Source organism: Homarus americanus, unplaced genomic scaffold (assembly GCF_018991925.1).
Source record: "Homarus americanus isolate GMGI-L3 unplaced genomic scaffold, GMGI_Hamer_2.0 scaffold39155, whole genome shotgun sequence".
NCBI lineage: Eukaryota > Metazoa > Arthropoda > Malacostraca > Decapoda > Nephropidae > Homarus > Homarus americanus.
This window is the reverse complement of record NW_024737042.1, coordinates 6,005,351-6,022,699: the sequence shown is the minus strand read 5'-3', so window position 1 is coordinate 6,022,699 and position 17,349 is coordinate 6,005,351. Positions and strand designations below refer to the sequence as shown.

At 38.2% G+C, this 17,349-nt stretch overlaps 1 protein-coding gene across 1 annotated transcript in view; it reads right to left on the bottom strand.

Moving 5' to 3' along the window:
* Positions 1-12,919: 12,919 nt before the first annotated feature.
* Positions 12,920-17,349, bottom strand: part of LOC121872626 (Parkinson disease protein 7-like) — a 29,375-nt gene continuing 24,945 nt past the window's right edge. Inside the window, exon 6 of the mRNA XM_042375540.1 lies at positions 12,920-13,831. Coding sequence (XP_042231474.1) covers positions 13,713-13,831 — 119 coding nt within the window. The 3' untranslated portion in view covers positions 12,920-13,712. The remainder of the gene's footprint in view (positions 13,832-17,349) is intronic.

The window sequence follows — 17,349 nt, the reverse complement described above, 5'->3', positions numbered from 1 at the left end:
CTGTGAAAAGCAGCTTATGGACATAAAAAACTCCCATGTTCACACCAGCTCATCTGTTATGTATTCTTACCTGGTAGACTTTCTCTTTTTTTTCCAGTGCATTTACAGAGTATATCAGTGCTAGATGGAGATACGAGTCGATTTAGAAGTACAGGTGCTCCTCTACTTACGAACGAGTTACGTTCCTGAGGCTTGTTTGTACGTCCAATTGTTTGTAAGTCCAACTTTACTTTTGTAGATACCAAACATATTGTAAAAAATTAAAAGATTATGGATATTTAGTACAGCTATACCCTTTAATAAGGCCTTAAAACATGGCTCACTCTTCTCCTCTTAGGTAATGTTTGATCTATCTGGAATTTTCTTCAAAATAATCCAGTCTCATCCACATGAAACACCTGTTCTGGCAGGTAACCCCCCTCAGTGGTGATGTTTGTATCTCTGAAAGTTTGTAAGTTGAACATTCTTAAATAGAGGAACACCTGCACTGTAATGACATTCTGGACTTTATTTTGCAAATGCATTGGGATATGTATTATCATTTATATTAATTAATGGGTAAAATTTTACTTTAACTGCCAGAAGTATTTGAATGTTTAGATTCGAGATAGGCTATATTGGGTAAATTTTAAGTTTTGGTCGTCCCTGTACTTAGACATGCAGACTATGTTTTTTTTTCTGATGGTGTGTGATGTGTTATGAACGATTTTGACCTTTATTTCTATCGCAAATCACTAGTTTTGAGTTAATAGCCCCCCCCTTACTGGTTAGGCTAACCTTATAATATAACTCATCATACCCTAACCTAACCTAACACCAGTATTTTCTTGTTCTAACGAAAAAAAATTTGCAACAAATCCCTTAGAGATAATGTGTCTTATTGTTTAAAGTACTTAATCCCATAGTTAGAATCTTAAAGTTCCCCAGATGACCAAAACAATACCAATATTGTTTGGAATGATTATACTGTACTATGGAATTTGTAGTAGGGGCAGCTAATATCCATTGAATTAGTTAAAGTGCTCAGTAATGTTTATACAGTATATTCAATATTAATTATCTAATAATATTTATTTACAGAGCCGATTAGCCGAGAAGGTTGGACAACTACTTCCAAGGTTCATCAAGGCAGATGAAAGAAATTTACCAAAAGTAGATATCTTTATGATTGTAGAGTGTTATCAAGAACTCAGCCATCCAGCTATGAAGCACGTTAAATTACATATGTCATCTGATCATCTCAAGCCCATCCCCTGGCCATGGTCGTACCTAGTTCTTTCACAAAATTAAATACAGACATCAGTGACGAAAACTTCCATTTTTCAGACATGAAATAGAGAACAGTGATGAAAACTTCCATGTTGGAGTGATCGGTCTTTTGCATCATTTTGGCACCCAGCAAGTAAATACACATGATAATACTTGAGCAGTAATTTAATTTAACCTAAAAATAAGGTATGCCTGATATCAACATTGTATATGGCCACAAGTCCTGTATTTCTGCTGGTAACAACACATACACCACAGCTGGCTGCCTCCAGGTTCCTGCTCGGTGGCTCAAGCCAACCTGTAATGTCACAACCAATCACAGGGCTTTTTGCAGTCACGCGACTTTTGAGCTACTTTAACCCTTATTTTTTACACCTTTTGGCCCAATTTATTTAAAAATACCATTACCATTGTGAATTTAAGCATTTTCTTTACCCATTGACCTGCCATCTTACAAAAAAATTCCAGCCAACATCTCATCTACTTAGTTGCTGGTTATGAAGGGGAAGAATGCCAATCTGCAATTTGTAAACAATGGTACTTCTGGCCAGTCAACTTATGTGCTCATTTTTACGTCAGTATTGGTAACAATGAAGATAATGTACAGGTACTCCTTGACTTACGACCGCCGCAGTCATATAAAATATTTTTCAAAATACATATTTTCCCGTAGTAGTGATCAAGTTGTGTACTGACAAAATTTTCGTTTCTTATTCCCTTTAAAATGGCTGGCAAGCGTATAAGTGAGAGTTCTCGTGGTGCTGAGAAGAAAAAGAGACACCCATTTTAGATTTTCTATGTATTATTTTCGCATTTTCAACTTACGACCTAGTCGTCGGTCCCTAACCCCGTCTCTTGCCTTAGCAGATGTTAATCTACGCTCCAAACCACGTAGGGGTTAAGACAAAAGAAGGATTAATAGAATGACAAAATACAGTAAATGAAAGTAAAAAATAAGTCATCACGTAAATAAAATATGGTAAATTTCAAGTTTAACCCCATTTGTATCAGCAGGCATTCGTAAGTCAGGGACCCCCTGTATTAAAGACTACAGTGCACAAATATGTTTCTGTGACCTTGTGGAAATCTACCTGCCTGTTGGTTGCCTGTACACTGATACCGATCATCGGGAAATTATCGGAGACTGACGGGACAGCGAGTGGTAATTTGATGACACTTGTGATATACCTATCTACTGCTTCTGTATATACAACCTGGCCGCTGGCAACCAGCAGTGGAAGCTGGGTAAGTGGCAAAAGGAGGGTCAAAATACGGGTCTCAGGAGTGGGATTGCCTAGCAGTGAGATATTAGGCAAGATGAAAGGCGAAGGCGTCTATCGTAACTGCTAATGTAATACCTGTATGTTGAATAGCGAAATGATAGAAATAATGTAATAAATTTAGTTAGGGAGTTATATATATTAAGTTGCATTTAATTTAAGTTATATTTAGTTAAAGTAATTGTAAATAATTACTCCTGATTTGAATAATGTCTTGCGTGAGTCTACATTCCTTTGTCAGCACACGCATCCTACCAGCTACCCTTGAATGTAAAATTACCTGCCATCATCAGTTCCTTAACAATCCTGATCAGAGAAACACAACACTCACCACCTTCAGTAAAAACCAGAGATCATGGAGGGGCTCACCAACTAAGCTCAACCATTAATTCCTAACCTCCATCCACATCTGCAAACCTTGAGTATCAATTTATATTGTATAATATCCTAACTCTATACAGCCACTCCCCGACTTATGACGGGGTTAAGGACCCAAATCCAGGTAGTAAGTCGAATTGGTCGTAAGTCGAAAATGCAAAGATAATACAGTACAGTACAGTCGGCCCTTAACATACGCGGGTTTAGCATACACGGATTTGCAAATACGCGGATTGCCCCGCCGGAGGAATATTCTGTACATTGAAGTACATTCAAATCGCGCGCCATTCAACCCACGCGCGGCACCGAACACAGGACACCACCCGCTCCCGCAACATCACACACACACACACGCATAGCTCTCCCTCACTCAGTCAGTCTCGCTGTAACCACGCTTGTGTTGACATCAGCATTGTAGTTGCAAAAATATTACATTTTCATGAATGTATTATATCAAGCACAGTATGAATAGAATATCACTAATATAAGAGTATTTTAACTGAAAACTATTAAAAAAACGAGTAACATATCTTGAACATCGGAAGGTTAGGTAAAGTCTTTTGTTTTCATGTAGTTTATCCTAATTTACATTGAAATACATTACGTTTCAGCAAAACTACTATTTATTTCTGAGAATATGGAAATGTAATATTTTTGCTGAAATGACGTAAGTATTACAGTGGAAAGTGAAGAAAGCAATGACTTTCGCTTTCTTTCGTTCAAAAGATGTTACCGTAATCGCTTTTCAAATGGTTTTCAGTTAAAAAACTGTTGTATTACAATAATATTCTATCCTAATTCACTTGTGATGCAACAGTTTTTTTAACTGAAAATCATTCGAAAAGCGATTACGGTAACATCTTTTGAACGAAAAAAAAGTAAGTCATTGTTTTCGTCACGATTTTATCCCACTTTCCAATGGAATACATATGTCATTTCAGCAAAAATATTACATTTCCGTGAATGCATTATATCAAGCACAGTATGAATAGAATATCATTGTAATATAACAGTATTTTAACCGAAAACTATTATAAAAAAGAGTAACATCTCTTGAACATCGGAAGGTTAGGTAAAGTCTTTTGTTTTCGTCATGTATTTTATCCTATTTTACATTGAAATACATCACGTTTCAGCAAAACTACTATTTATTTCTGAGAATATATTCATTCGGGCGCAGTTCAGGTAAAATATACATGTGATGTAACAATTTTTTTAACTGAAAATGATTCGAAAAACACGTACCCTCTAGCCCTGTTCAAGGAGAAGACTGGGAGGAGCTGTTTGGTGTTGAAGACGATGACAAGGAAAATGATTTTGATGGATTTTAATGAAAATATTCAGAAATATGGTATTGTAGTATTTATTCAAGTGAATTAGGATAGAATATTATTTTAATACAACAGTAGTGACGATGTGGAGGAGGCGGAGGGATAGAGCGGGGAGGAGGTGACTGGCGGGAGCAGGGACGAGTGGAGATGCCAGCCAGTACATTACGGGTGTATTAATTGATTTTATAGCTATTTTTGCATTTTAATATTAAATACTGTACATTACGTTTCAACAAAACTAACATTTATTTCTGAGAACATGGAAATGTAATATTTTTGCTGAAATGATGTACGTATTACAGTGGAAAGTGGGATAAAATTGTGACGAAAGCAATGACTCTCTTTCTTTCGTTTAAAAGATGTTGCCGTAATAGCTTTTCGAATGGTTTTCAGTTGTGGGATTATAAGGCTAATGATAGGATAGAATATTATTGTAATACAGTACGAGTACAGTACAACAGTTTTTTAACTGAAAACCATTCGAAAAGCGATTACGGTAAAATCTTTTGAACAACGAAAGAAAGCAAAAGTCATTGATTTCGTCATGATTTTATCCCACTTTCCACTGTAATATGTACGTCATTCCAGCAAAAATATTACATTTCCATATTTATTTCCGAGAATATATTCATTCAGTCACAGTTAAGGTAAAATATACTTGTGATGTAATATTTTAATGAAAATACGGTATCGTAGTTTTCTTTTGTTTCAAATTTAATTAACAAAGATTGATGTTTCAAATGTAATGAACAAAAATTTATGTACAGTATCTATAAATACACTTTAATAAATGAATACTTTATGTTTTACATCGTCCTGTGCTACCATACCATGGATTTGGCTACTTTAGGCTTGCTATGATGACGCAAGAGATCTGCCCTGGCAACTGTACCGACACTCACAGCTGGTGGTGCGTTGGTGCATCGTTTCCATTGTTTTAGTGGTAGTCACTGGTAAATATTTTTCAACCTAACGAAACTATTACCCGTTTAGAAGTCGACCCCCAATTTTTTGCCAAATAATTTGGCCTTAAAAACTCGAACTACACACAGGTATATACGGTAAATAAGGACATGGGGGGCCAGGTTTTTTTTTTGTGGGGGGGCGTGGGGGCAGCAAAAATCATGAATTTTTAGCAACATCCACGGGTATCTCTACGTAACCCAGCGTATATTAAGGCGGACTGTACATAGAAAATCTAAAATAGGTGTCTTACACAGTAGGCGTACCTAGAGTGTGTATTACGCCAGTATATGAGTTACCCCGTGACCCTACAAAAAATACATATTGCACAGTGACTCACTCTTCTTATATATATATATATATATATATATATATATATATATATATATATATATATATATATATATATATATACATATACATATATATATATATATGTGGGGGGGTCGCAGCAAAATACGCAGATTTTAACATCCACGGTATTCCCTACATAACCCCGCGTATGTTAAGGACGTACATAGTCAAAAATGGGTGTCTACAGGCGCATTTAGAGGCACGCCTGGGCGTTCTTGAGTTTGCCCCCCTGCAGATACCTACAAAAAATATATATACATATATATATATATATATATATATATATATTATTATATATATATTATTATTATCAAATGTTCTACTCTGTCAAATAAAAAACCCATCGTAGGCTTTTTCGGGTGTTGCTTGGGGGCTTTTTGTCTGTGGTTTTGTCGGGGCTTTTGTCTGAACCCAGTGAGATAGTGTCTTAGAGCAACGTTAATGCTGTGAAACAAAATCTTAATATTTAATCTCAGTACCGCGAGCAAAAGTAACATCAATATTTTTAACCAATACTTTAATATTTCTTACCTTATAGTATTATGTCTTCAACGGTAAATAACTGGATCGAAAACAAGAGAACTTGTCGTCTAGCTTCCTCGTCTTGTCACGATGGGAGACTTGTGCAGAACTGAAGTGAATTGCTTGTAACTGGTGGATTGGTTGCTGTACACACTCAGGCTAGAAGGCGTCCGCCTGGCGCACTTTTGCCTGCCTCATCACCCATATCTGCAGCTACTGGAGACGCAATCCATTCCTTTGTATCGGGCAAGTTAATCCTTGTCGTGTCTGACCTAACACCTGACCCACATCATCGCCGACGCTGACGAGCTACGCATACCCTGTTATGCCCCCGCCAACACACAACCTGTAACCTGTTGAGGATTAAGGAAACAACTTCAAACAAGAACGCCCAGTGAGCTCATGTGGTGGGTCAGGTGTTAGGTCAGACACGACGAGATTAACTTGCCGATACAAAGGAAGAATTAACGCCCAGTAGCTGCAAAACGCAGTCTCGGTCATATCAGTTCATGTACAGCCCATCAATCCACCAGTTACAAGCACTACTAGTTCTGCACAAGTCTCCATCGTGACCAAGACGAGGGAGGCTAGACGAATTTTAAGTTCTCTTGTGTTTTTCATCCAGTTATTTACTCATTGGAAGACATAATACTATAAGGTAAGAAATATTAAGTATTGGTTAAAAATATTGATGTGACTTTTTGGGTACTGAGATTAATATAAGATTTTGTTTCACAGCATTGCATTTTATACTAAGACACTATCCTCACTGGTACAGCACGCCCACAAAAAGCCACCCAGACAAAAGCCCCTGAGTAGCCACCCAGACAAAAGCCCCTACTTGATCGGGTGGCTTTTGTCTGACAAATAAGGCAAACTATTTAAAAAAAAATATATATATATATATATATATATATATATATATATATATATATATATATATATATATATAAAAGAGTGAGTCACTGTGCAATATGTATTTTTTAGAATGGGCAAATAAGTATTAATAACTTTAAGCTACGCCACTGGCTGTACATGAACTGATATGACCCGAGACTGCATGGTTTTGCAGCTACTGGAGACGTTAATCCTTCCCTTTGTATGGGCGGCAAGTTAATCCTCGTCGTGTCTGACCTAACACCTGACCCACACCACATGAGCTCACTGGCGTACTTGTTTGAAGTTGTTTCCTTAATCCTCAACAGGTTACAGGTTGTGTGTGTGGCTGGGGGGGGCGCATAGCAAGGGTGTACGTAGCTCATGACGTGGCCGTGATGATGTGGGTCAGGTGTTAGGTCAGACACGACAAGGATTAACTTGCCGCCGATACAAAGGGATGGATTAACGTCTCCAGTAGCTGCAGATATGGGTGATGAGCAGACCCAAAAGTGCCGCCCGGGGGACCGCCCCCCCTAGCTACGCTAGTGGCCTTACAAACGAAAATTTTGTCAGTACACAGCACAATCACTGACATCGGGACTCGAAAACACGTAATTTGAAAAATTTTGGGTACGACTGGGGCGGTCGTTTGTCCGGGTGGTCGTGAGTCAAGTAGGTCGTAAGTCGAGGAGTAGCTGTATTTGTAGTGGATATTTCCCCTACAACTACAACTGCTGTTTGTCGCTGACTAGCCGACCCCTTTTCGCATTCCTCAGCCAACGCCTCGTGGTCTAAGGTCGGCTACTAGCGCCGACTAACAAAGCGGAGGTCAACTATCAAGCCACGCCTACCTCAGCTATATAAGACCTCACCTCGCCGTGACTTACCCCCTTCTTCTACCTACAGCCACGCAGCACCACCTCTGTGCCAGCCCCTCACCAACCAGCTCTCTACTCCACACTTGTAACCAAGCTGCACTGTACATCCAATACAATATATACAGTATACTGTAGAGAGAGCGCATTGTGCGTTTCCTTTCTCCAACCCATCCTGAGTGTGAGACAACATCTCGAAACCCCACAATATAAATGATTTGGGATATATCCAGCCATACAAACTGTAGTTCATTTCCTATTGTACTAGGTTTGGTACAACACAAAGCAATAATGGAAAGACTTTATTCAAAAGCATATTTCATCTTTGTCTTCGACCTTTTATGAAAAAATATTTTAACTTTTTCTAACATCCTCTCTGATTTGCTAATGCCTTGAAACATTTTCATTTTTATATTCCAGATATTTAACATTATTTTAGAGAATAACAGGTCTGCTTAAACCAATTGTGAACATATTTAGTTTGAATAAATGGACAGCTACACAAACATTTTCTATGAACCAATCAGCTATTTGTAGCTATAGACAAGGGGCATGGCTTACGGGCCAGGTTAGCATGGAAATACTAGATAGCCTCAACCCAGCCCCCACCTACTTACCCAGCACTCCGTTACCTCTCTATAAATACCTGCGTAACTTTTGCAACCGGCAAATTGCATTATCTTATGAGTACACTATTATTTATACAATATTGTGTGTAATACCATATATTGTGTTAGATCCACAAAGAGAGAGAGGGGGGGTCCATGAAGTTGTTGGTGGGGGAACATGGCAAGCATAGCAAGTCCACTCAGTTGGGGTTTTTTGGGGTGGGGTTCAGTAACCCCCCCTACCCCCAGAATTTTTTTGAAATCTGACCAATATCATGGGTATTTTGAGGCCATTTTGAAGTCTTGTGCACTTGATAGTAGGTTATTCTAAGGCCAATAGTTGTTATCGCAAGCGGTAATGAGTAAGATGACACAAACAAACATTATGTTAGTCTTGTCATGTTTATTGGGTGTGCCTGCCCGTATACAGTATATAGAGTATTGAGATGGAGAGACCCAGAGGGGGTTGGGGTGTTGGGTGGTAGTAAGGGGAGCTTGGTTTGCTTATAAACGCCTGACGCAGCAAAGTCGGCCAGCCAGGGCTGGGCATGTGACGCCGGGCAGGGCACTGCCACTGTAGCTATCCCCATCTTAAGAGTCAACACCTAACCTGTTTCTCTTGAGACTTTCAACACGTAAGTTTAACTTGTACTTAAGTTTACACAGGTAGACTGTGTCCATTGCATCGGTTATCATTGTGACAACATAGAAATATGGCAAATTAAGTACTCATTATAAGTGTTAAGATTAGACTAATTACATAGCTATGATTGTTATGCGAATATATATAGTATTGGATTAAACATTTTTATTTTAAATACTAAAATGAATTGTATTCAACAGGTTTGACTGAATTATGACGTTCAAGCTTAACGTGAAGAGTCTGATTAACCTTTAAATGCTCAGGAGGCGTGTATAATAGTAATTACTTTTTACTATATATAAAAATGCCCGGGTACAATATTGCATTTCAAGGAAAAGTAATGGAATTTTCTGATGAAAAGGGGGGAGTCCAGACACCCCAAGATAGACAACATTTCTCCCCATGAAAGAATGTATTTTTAACATAAAACAGCACATAAGAGGCAATAACATCGTATTTGTTGCAGTGTATGTTAAATGAAATTAAATAGGAAATATCAGCATTCATAGGTTGAGGAGGATTGTTTATTTAACATGAAACTGTAGTATGATTGTGGGGAAGTTTTCACAATTTTACCTCCAGGGCAGAGACCCCTGATGTCACACAACCATCCAACAGATAGCAGGCAATGAAATTTTATTTGGTAATCTAAATTTAATTACAGGTTGACAACACTTTATACGAAATTCCAAAAGCCGAAAAGCTCTAAAAACCTCAATTTTTTTTTTGTGGGCAAAACCTTTTTTTTTTTTTTTTTTTTTTAACAGAGATTAGCCCTCCCGGGCATAGATCACTGACCCACATCGGGGCCTGGGGGGCGAAAATGTAATAGTAATAATAATTATAATAATAATTCATAGTAAATAAAAATTGTAATAAAAAATACACCAAAATAAAATAATAATGATAACAATAATAATAATAATAATAAAAAAATATAATAATAAAATTAATAATAATAATAATAAAAGTCTAATAAAATAATAATACTAATACTAATAATAATAATAAAGAATTACAAGAATGAAAAAAAGATCAAAAGTGAGAAGCACGACCTAGACCTATGAATTGTTATTATTATTATAATTTTTATTATATTTACGCCACCCAGACCCCAATGTGGGTCAGTGACTTGTGCCTGGGTAGGCTTAACAAAAAAAAAAAAAAAACATTCTGAAAACCGAAAAATTCTGAAATCCGAAATGCCTCTGGCCCCAAGGATTTCGGATAAGGGATTGTCAACCTGTTCCTGTAAAACCAAACAGGAATTTGTATCATTCATAAATAAGAGAAAGATTACTTACTGTCAAGTATGTAATCCTCCTTAATCTGACCACTATATAAAGTTTGTCTCAAGCCATTCAGCTTGATATACCAAGATGTATGCAAACAAATTTGCCACATCTCCAAAAATGCACAAACCACTGCAACAGGTATGCTGTAACTGCAAGTTACTGTACATGTGAATATGTCATTGGAGGTGCTTATAAACTTCTATTACAGTGATTTGCTTGTGATGTGCTGCAGTAATCATTAAGGAACATGTATAATCAGCTCATGTAGGTAAGCATAACACTATTTGCCCAACCCACATACTTGGGTAAGTGGTTGGAAGTAATGAACAAAAATACTGTACTAGGAGCTTATACAGTATAGTCTGGATTTACGCGGTCAATTGAACCCGTGGAGTACCGCGTAAAACCAGAAACGCGTTAATGAAATAACAGAACATATGGATTAATTGAAATAGAGACTGGGCCGACCCCCAAACTCCACTTTTTGCCGACACAATACGTACGTTGTAGTAAAAATAGTATCTTAACTTTATGATGGTATGCACACACACATAATATAGAAGATAAATATCAATAAGAGAATAATATACTGCACCAGGTAAAAGAAAAATCAAGGTTTAACACTTACGTTAGTAGAAGAGATGGGTCGGCATACATGGATGGGGGTTGGTTCCAAGGCAGAGGGCAGATTAGTTGCCCTCCGGTGAATCACTTTCACTACTCGCAGAGATTTGCAGGGCCTCCCAAGACAAACCCCTCAAAGTCCATATCCTCACTATCACTGACTTGGGCTGGCTGTGGTTGTGGTGGGTTGCGGGCGAGGAAGTCCTCAATACTACGTTGACGACTAGCATTGATGTTGTCGAGATAGATCTGGATATACGGCTCCATAACTTTCGTCAGATGGTTATTAGACACTTCATACCGATGCTTGACTGTGTCTTTGTCAAGGATGAGCTTAATTTTCTCCCCCAACTCGATGATTTCCTTCACATCATCATGGCTTGGTCCAGGTTATTCAATATTTTTCTCTGGTGGTGGGGGTCCCGCGGAAGCCATTGTGAGTTGTGAGGGGAATAGCGGGCACAAGAGAGAACTGTATACGCGGAGAACTGAGAACAATGAGACAGTCCCGGCTAGGTCAGCGACTTCTACCCTCTGGTGGCAGGGCACATCATGTTACATTAGACCAATCACAGCTAGCGGCGAAGGGAATGCGTGGGTGGTAAGGATGCGTGGCCCAATCACAGTCCGATACATCATATGACGTCAGCGATAACGCAACAGCGACATACTGCGCACCCCTCCCAGCGCCGCATCCCTGCTTATGGTCAAGCATGGGCTGCTTGAATAGAAAATGGAGCGGCACGTCTGGACCTCCAGCTGCTCTCCGCGTAAATGACCAAATTTACCGCGTAATTAAAGCATTTCAATTCTGGCAAGGCACCACGTAAATGACCAAACACGTCAACCAAAGCCACGTAAATCCAGACTATACTGTATGCACATCTTAAACCATTCCAATTCTTTACATATATGTGAAATTAATACTTGTGAGTTTCTTTTTTAAATTTTATTGTAGTACTGTAGTACAAATAATGTTGCCCTTATTATAATCAATGAACAGTACTAGTAGTTCCAAGTTTTCTAAATCCTTAATTTTATGTCATATAACCAAAAAATATCAATCTAGAAATGATACCGACCTTGTTTTCTCCTCTGAAAAATCAAGCAACAACAATAATGAGTACAGTGATCCCTCGGTTAACGAACGCCTCGGTTAACAAAATTTCAGTTAACGAATTACCTTCCAAAAGATTCTTCACTTCAGTTAACGAATTCCTTACGAATTTTTTCCCAACATGTTTTCGCCTGCTCACCAGCTGTAGTATTATTCCGCCAATACAGTAATCGGTTATAGGGCTTAAATTCGTTACCATTTGAGTAAATATCAAGATGATTGTACTATTCAATAATTTTCCAAGTCTTATATTAAAGTTTTTAGTCTTTTTAACAATTATTAAACATAACTGAAGTACAGGGAACTAGTTTTTAGTGCGCCAAACAGCCACTCAACACACCCAAAATGGCGTCAGTGTGTGTCCCTGCTCAGTGGAGGAAGCTTCTTGCTTGAGACTCTCTTGAACATAAACTATTTTTACATTTTTACAGTACAATTATTGATTATTCTGAAGTTTATTTTACATATTGACAATATATAGTGCAGTGCAGTGTTGATTTAAAGAAAATAATCTTGAATTACACCAAGTGAGCTAAAATTTTATGGGTGAATTGGCGCATGGGGTGCCTTCTCTTCTCCCTTCTCCTCCACCCCCATTCTAATTCCCATCATCATCATCATCATCAACCAGGAGCCTTCTACATGCACACCTCAAAGTAAGTGTACTTTACTGCATTTAGTTTTAGTTTATGTAATTTTCGGTGAGCTGGAGCCAATTACCCAAAATCCCATTGAAACAATGGTTTCAGTTAATGAAATTTTCGGTTAACGAACGACCTTCTGGAACGAATTGTGTTAGTTAACCGAGGGACCACTGTACAATATTCTAACATTAAACTGCTTGCATATTCCCCTAATTTAAAAAAACAAGTACAGTATTGAATTAAAGAATACAGTCACTGACAAAAAGAATATCATCCTACCAAGTTAATAATACTAATACAGGGTAATTGGATTTGGTTTAACTTTTGACTATACTACTTGACCTTTTGCTTCATTTACAATTGCAGTATCTCAAGGTTAAGTAAACATTTTTTTTAATATCTTGCAGATACTGTACTGTAGTCTTAATGACTTTTGTAACTATTAATGCCAGTTTTATTCTCCCAGATGTATTACTGAGAATCTAGAAAATAGGTGGATCAGAAAACATTGATAGGGGAGTACTGTAAACTAACTTTTTAACAATATATATGTGGTAAAAATATAGCAGTTGGATATATTTCTGGCAAATCACCACCACCAATGAGGGAACTCTCTCTTTTTCACAAATAATTAAGGTTTGCTTTGCTCAGTAATACACTTTTTAAATATCACTCTCATTTAAATGAATGTACTACAAATTAACCTAAAAACAAAATTAATTTGTGAATAAAAATTAGAAACCAAAATAAAGCAAATATACAGTAAATACAGTAATATTGATGTTCGGTTTCCCTAAACTTTATCCATTCTTCATATTCAAGGCATTCAATTTAAATGTTTATGCAGTTAAGAGAAATACAGAACATCTGGCATTGCAACAATAATTGATGTGTGTGGATGAAGTCTCTTATCAATATATGCAGCACTAATTAAAGAAGCAACATGGGTTTCGCAGTTGCTTCTCTTTTCTCTGTACCCATCAGTTTCTCAACAAGAGCCAGAGCAAAGTCAAAAGCTGTTCCAGGTCCTTGGGATGTGATGAGTTGACCTGTAAGAACAAACAACCTTATTTGAAGAACTTTAAACAGTATCATCCCAAGCAAGCATTTTCAACCCTCCCTTCTCCTTAACAAAATACAATACTTCTAGTATCAAGATACTGTGGATTTATGACTCACAATCTTTCTTGGAATACTGTACAGTACATACATCTCTACCTCTGCACTTGCCATGTACTGAAAATGTACAAATGTACTGAAAACCTGGTCTTTCTAATCACACCTACCTTCTGCTCATTTGCTCACCCTTTACAAATGTCTTATCTGTTCTTTTATTAGAGTGTATCCCAGTCCAAGGACATATATACAGTAGTTTAGACTTAAATACTTGGGATTTGTGGAAAACCTGGTCAGACCTGCTTTAATTTTTTTTAACACCCCCCAGTAACTGCCAGTTACTTTTTTTTAAGCACTTCATTCCTGTTGTATGCAAATACCAAGAAGAGGTTATGAAGCTGGATTCTGAAGATGTCAAAGCAATTCTGCTTATTGATAATGCACCAGCTCAGCCTAGTGCTGAGAAACTGGTCAACAGTGATGGTAAAATTTGTGCCCTGATTCTGCCGCCCAACACTACGTTCATTATTCAGCCTATGGACCAGGGAGTCATTGTGTCATGCAAGAGGTTAAACCAGAGCAAGTACCTGGATAAAGTGCCGGTAGTGCTGGAGGACGAAGAAGATGTTGTAAATGACACAAGAGGGCACCGTACATTAGCCAACATCAAGAAATACAATTTGAAATCAGCCATATTCTAACTTTGCTGCTTCATGGAAGGATGTCAAGATATCCACCTCAGCTAACAGCTGGAAGAAATTTCTGCTTGATAATGAGCCTGAACTCGACTTTGTGTTACACCGTGGTGGAAAAAATAACAACCATGGAGGATGTAGAGACGTGGTTGGAGGAGAATGAGGGTGATCCAGGTTACCAGATGCTTTTGGCTGAGGAGATTGCCGATGCTGTCCGCGCTGCTGACAAGAGAACGATGACGCGGAGAGCAGTGGAGGAGAGGAGTCGCGTGTGAAAATGCCTACCGTTAAGTTGTCTGTTGCACGAGTCGCTCGACAACGTCTTAACTTATATTAACAGTACATCCAATCCTCGAATGTACCACTATTATGAACACCTTCGGACTCTTAGAAAACTTTTTATCAGGGAGCAGTACAATGCAAGAAAGCAACTTAAGCTGGACTCCTCCTTCAAACGTGTTGCTTGCACCCCTCCTGCCCCCCAGCCAAGCCAAACCGAGGGGAATCCCTGCTCCTCTGACTCAGAATAATAATTGTTCCCAGTCCCCATTATACGATCTCGGCAACACAAACTCATCTATTCCCTGCATAGGGTAAGTGAGACTACATTCCTGTACTTTTGGTGTTTCTTATATCCTTATACTATTCGCTGGAAGATTTGGACCATCGGCTTTTTCAGACAGGTAGTCCTGCATTTTAGTCTGGATCTTCGAGGGCTCACCATAACCCCTAACAGCTTGGCCCAGCAGACAACGCGGACTGGGCCAATTTTAGCAGCGGGGGAGTAAACACAGCATACGGATTGAGAGAGACCAAATAGGAACTTGCAACATCCAGATGTCGGCCTGAACCAACCAAAATCTGGATCTGAAAGGTCCGGAAGTGCTAGGGTTTACTGTATACCTTGGTCAAGAGGCTGAATAAGATAAGTTATGATGTTTGGGACTCGGATTTTTTTTTTTTTTTATGGCAATCTGTGAGATTCCGAAGGACGCAAGCTTTAAAACCAAGAGCTTTAAGGGAATACTGTACTGGGAAAATTTTCTCAGAATTTTCCAGAAAATGTACCCCTTGGAAAATTCCAATTCTGGCTATTGGAGAGTTCCGGGGTTGAGGGATTCCAGCTAACTTTTGACATTACGTAATGTCAAAATGTTACACATTTATCGGAGGCAAATAACAAGCACGGTACAGTATACTAAAATACATACAGCAAACCCTTGGGATAACATACACCATATATAATGGATCCCAGTTATAATAGACATGCTGAGAGGTTGTCTGATAGTTCGTCACTGCAGGTAAGTGATAGCAGAGGTAATGTTTACAGCTCGAGTAAAACATTCAAATTGAAAAGACAGTGCAGTTTTTCAGACTTTCCCACTGGCGGATTATTTGTTTCATCGAGGGATTATCGAACAATAAATTTTAACAGATTTTCAGCAATAACATTATTGTTTTTTCCACCAATTAGCCCATTACTCTGAGGGTTTACTATAATACAAATAATTAATGGCAGCAAGCAGTAAGAAAACAGCTGATAGGTGCAGACAAGCAGAGGCACCCATCAGCAAATGTTTATCTCTAAGTCTCTTATTTCCTAATAAAAAAGCTAGTTCAACAAAGCCTTACCTGTGAATGGAAATATGATATGTAGGAAACAGATAGAATTTAATGCCTGCTTGTCAAAGAGAAACAATGAGGGGATAAACACTTGTCATCACAAGCTATTAATTGTAAGAAATGCTATGACCGGACATAATTGTCTAAAGCCAAGGCATTTACGAAGCGTAACACAGGAAGTGTAACCGTAAGACTGACCCCTTTGCCAGATGCGAGCTTACCAAAGATGCTTGGGAATGAGAGAGCTAACCCAGCATATAAATGACCTAACACAAGGTTGGACTAAAGGGGGGGTGAACACCTGTGACCTAGAATTAGAGGGGCTCATAGCTTACCAGTACGACAATATATTATTCCTATACTATTTAATTAGTGTTACATTGGAAATTTTAGTTATTACATTAGAATTACCTGTACTCTGCAGTCAAATTATTCAAATTGATCACTAGATAGCAGGAATGCTGACATGGCTGTGGCCTATGAGTAAGAATGGTACAGTATACAGTACTGAATGAACAAGAGAGAGAGAGAGAGAGAGAGAGAGAGAAAAAGAGGGAGAGAGTTTTGTAAGTGGAAGTTATTAAACAGGGATCAGCTGTCATGGTTTTCATCATAAATATGCATGTTATTGTCTCTATAATGTCAAGCTATACAATGCTAATACAGTAAATGATGTTTAACATAGCAAAATAATCTATGAATTTACAATGCATTGACAAGATAAAAATTAGCTATTAAGGCTGTCTATGCACTTATGGTGTATTAATAAATTGGCCTTCATCCTTGGTTATTTTTTTGTTATCTATCTTTGTGTATCTTCAGTTGGGTATGAAAGGGGCCAACCAAGACCTAAGTCATTGTTAATCCATCCCTGGCCTAACTTAAAAGGCCAAGACAGCTAGCTGAGGACTTCACTTCATCCTAGAAGACTTTCCTTGAGAGAGGAAGTATTGTCACTTCGTTTAAACCTCTCTACAAGAGATATAGCTAGTTTCCTTGTAAACAACCAGACACATATTACCCAGCATCCTGTAAAGATCCTAGCAATAACCCTACACCCTGAGAGCCTATGAGATTCAGGTTGTGCCCAGGTACACTCAAAGTACCCCAGGTGATAACAGCAGACTGCAACT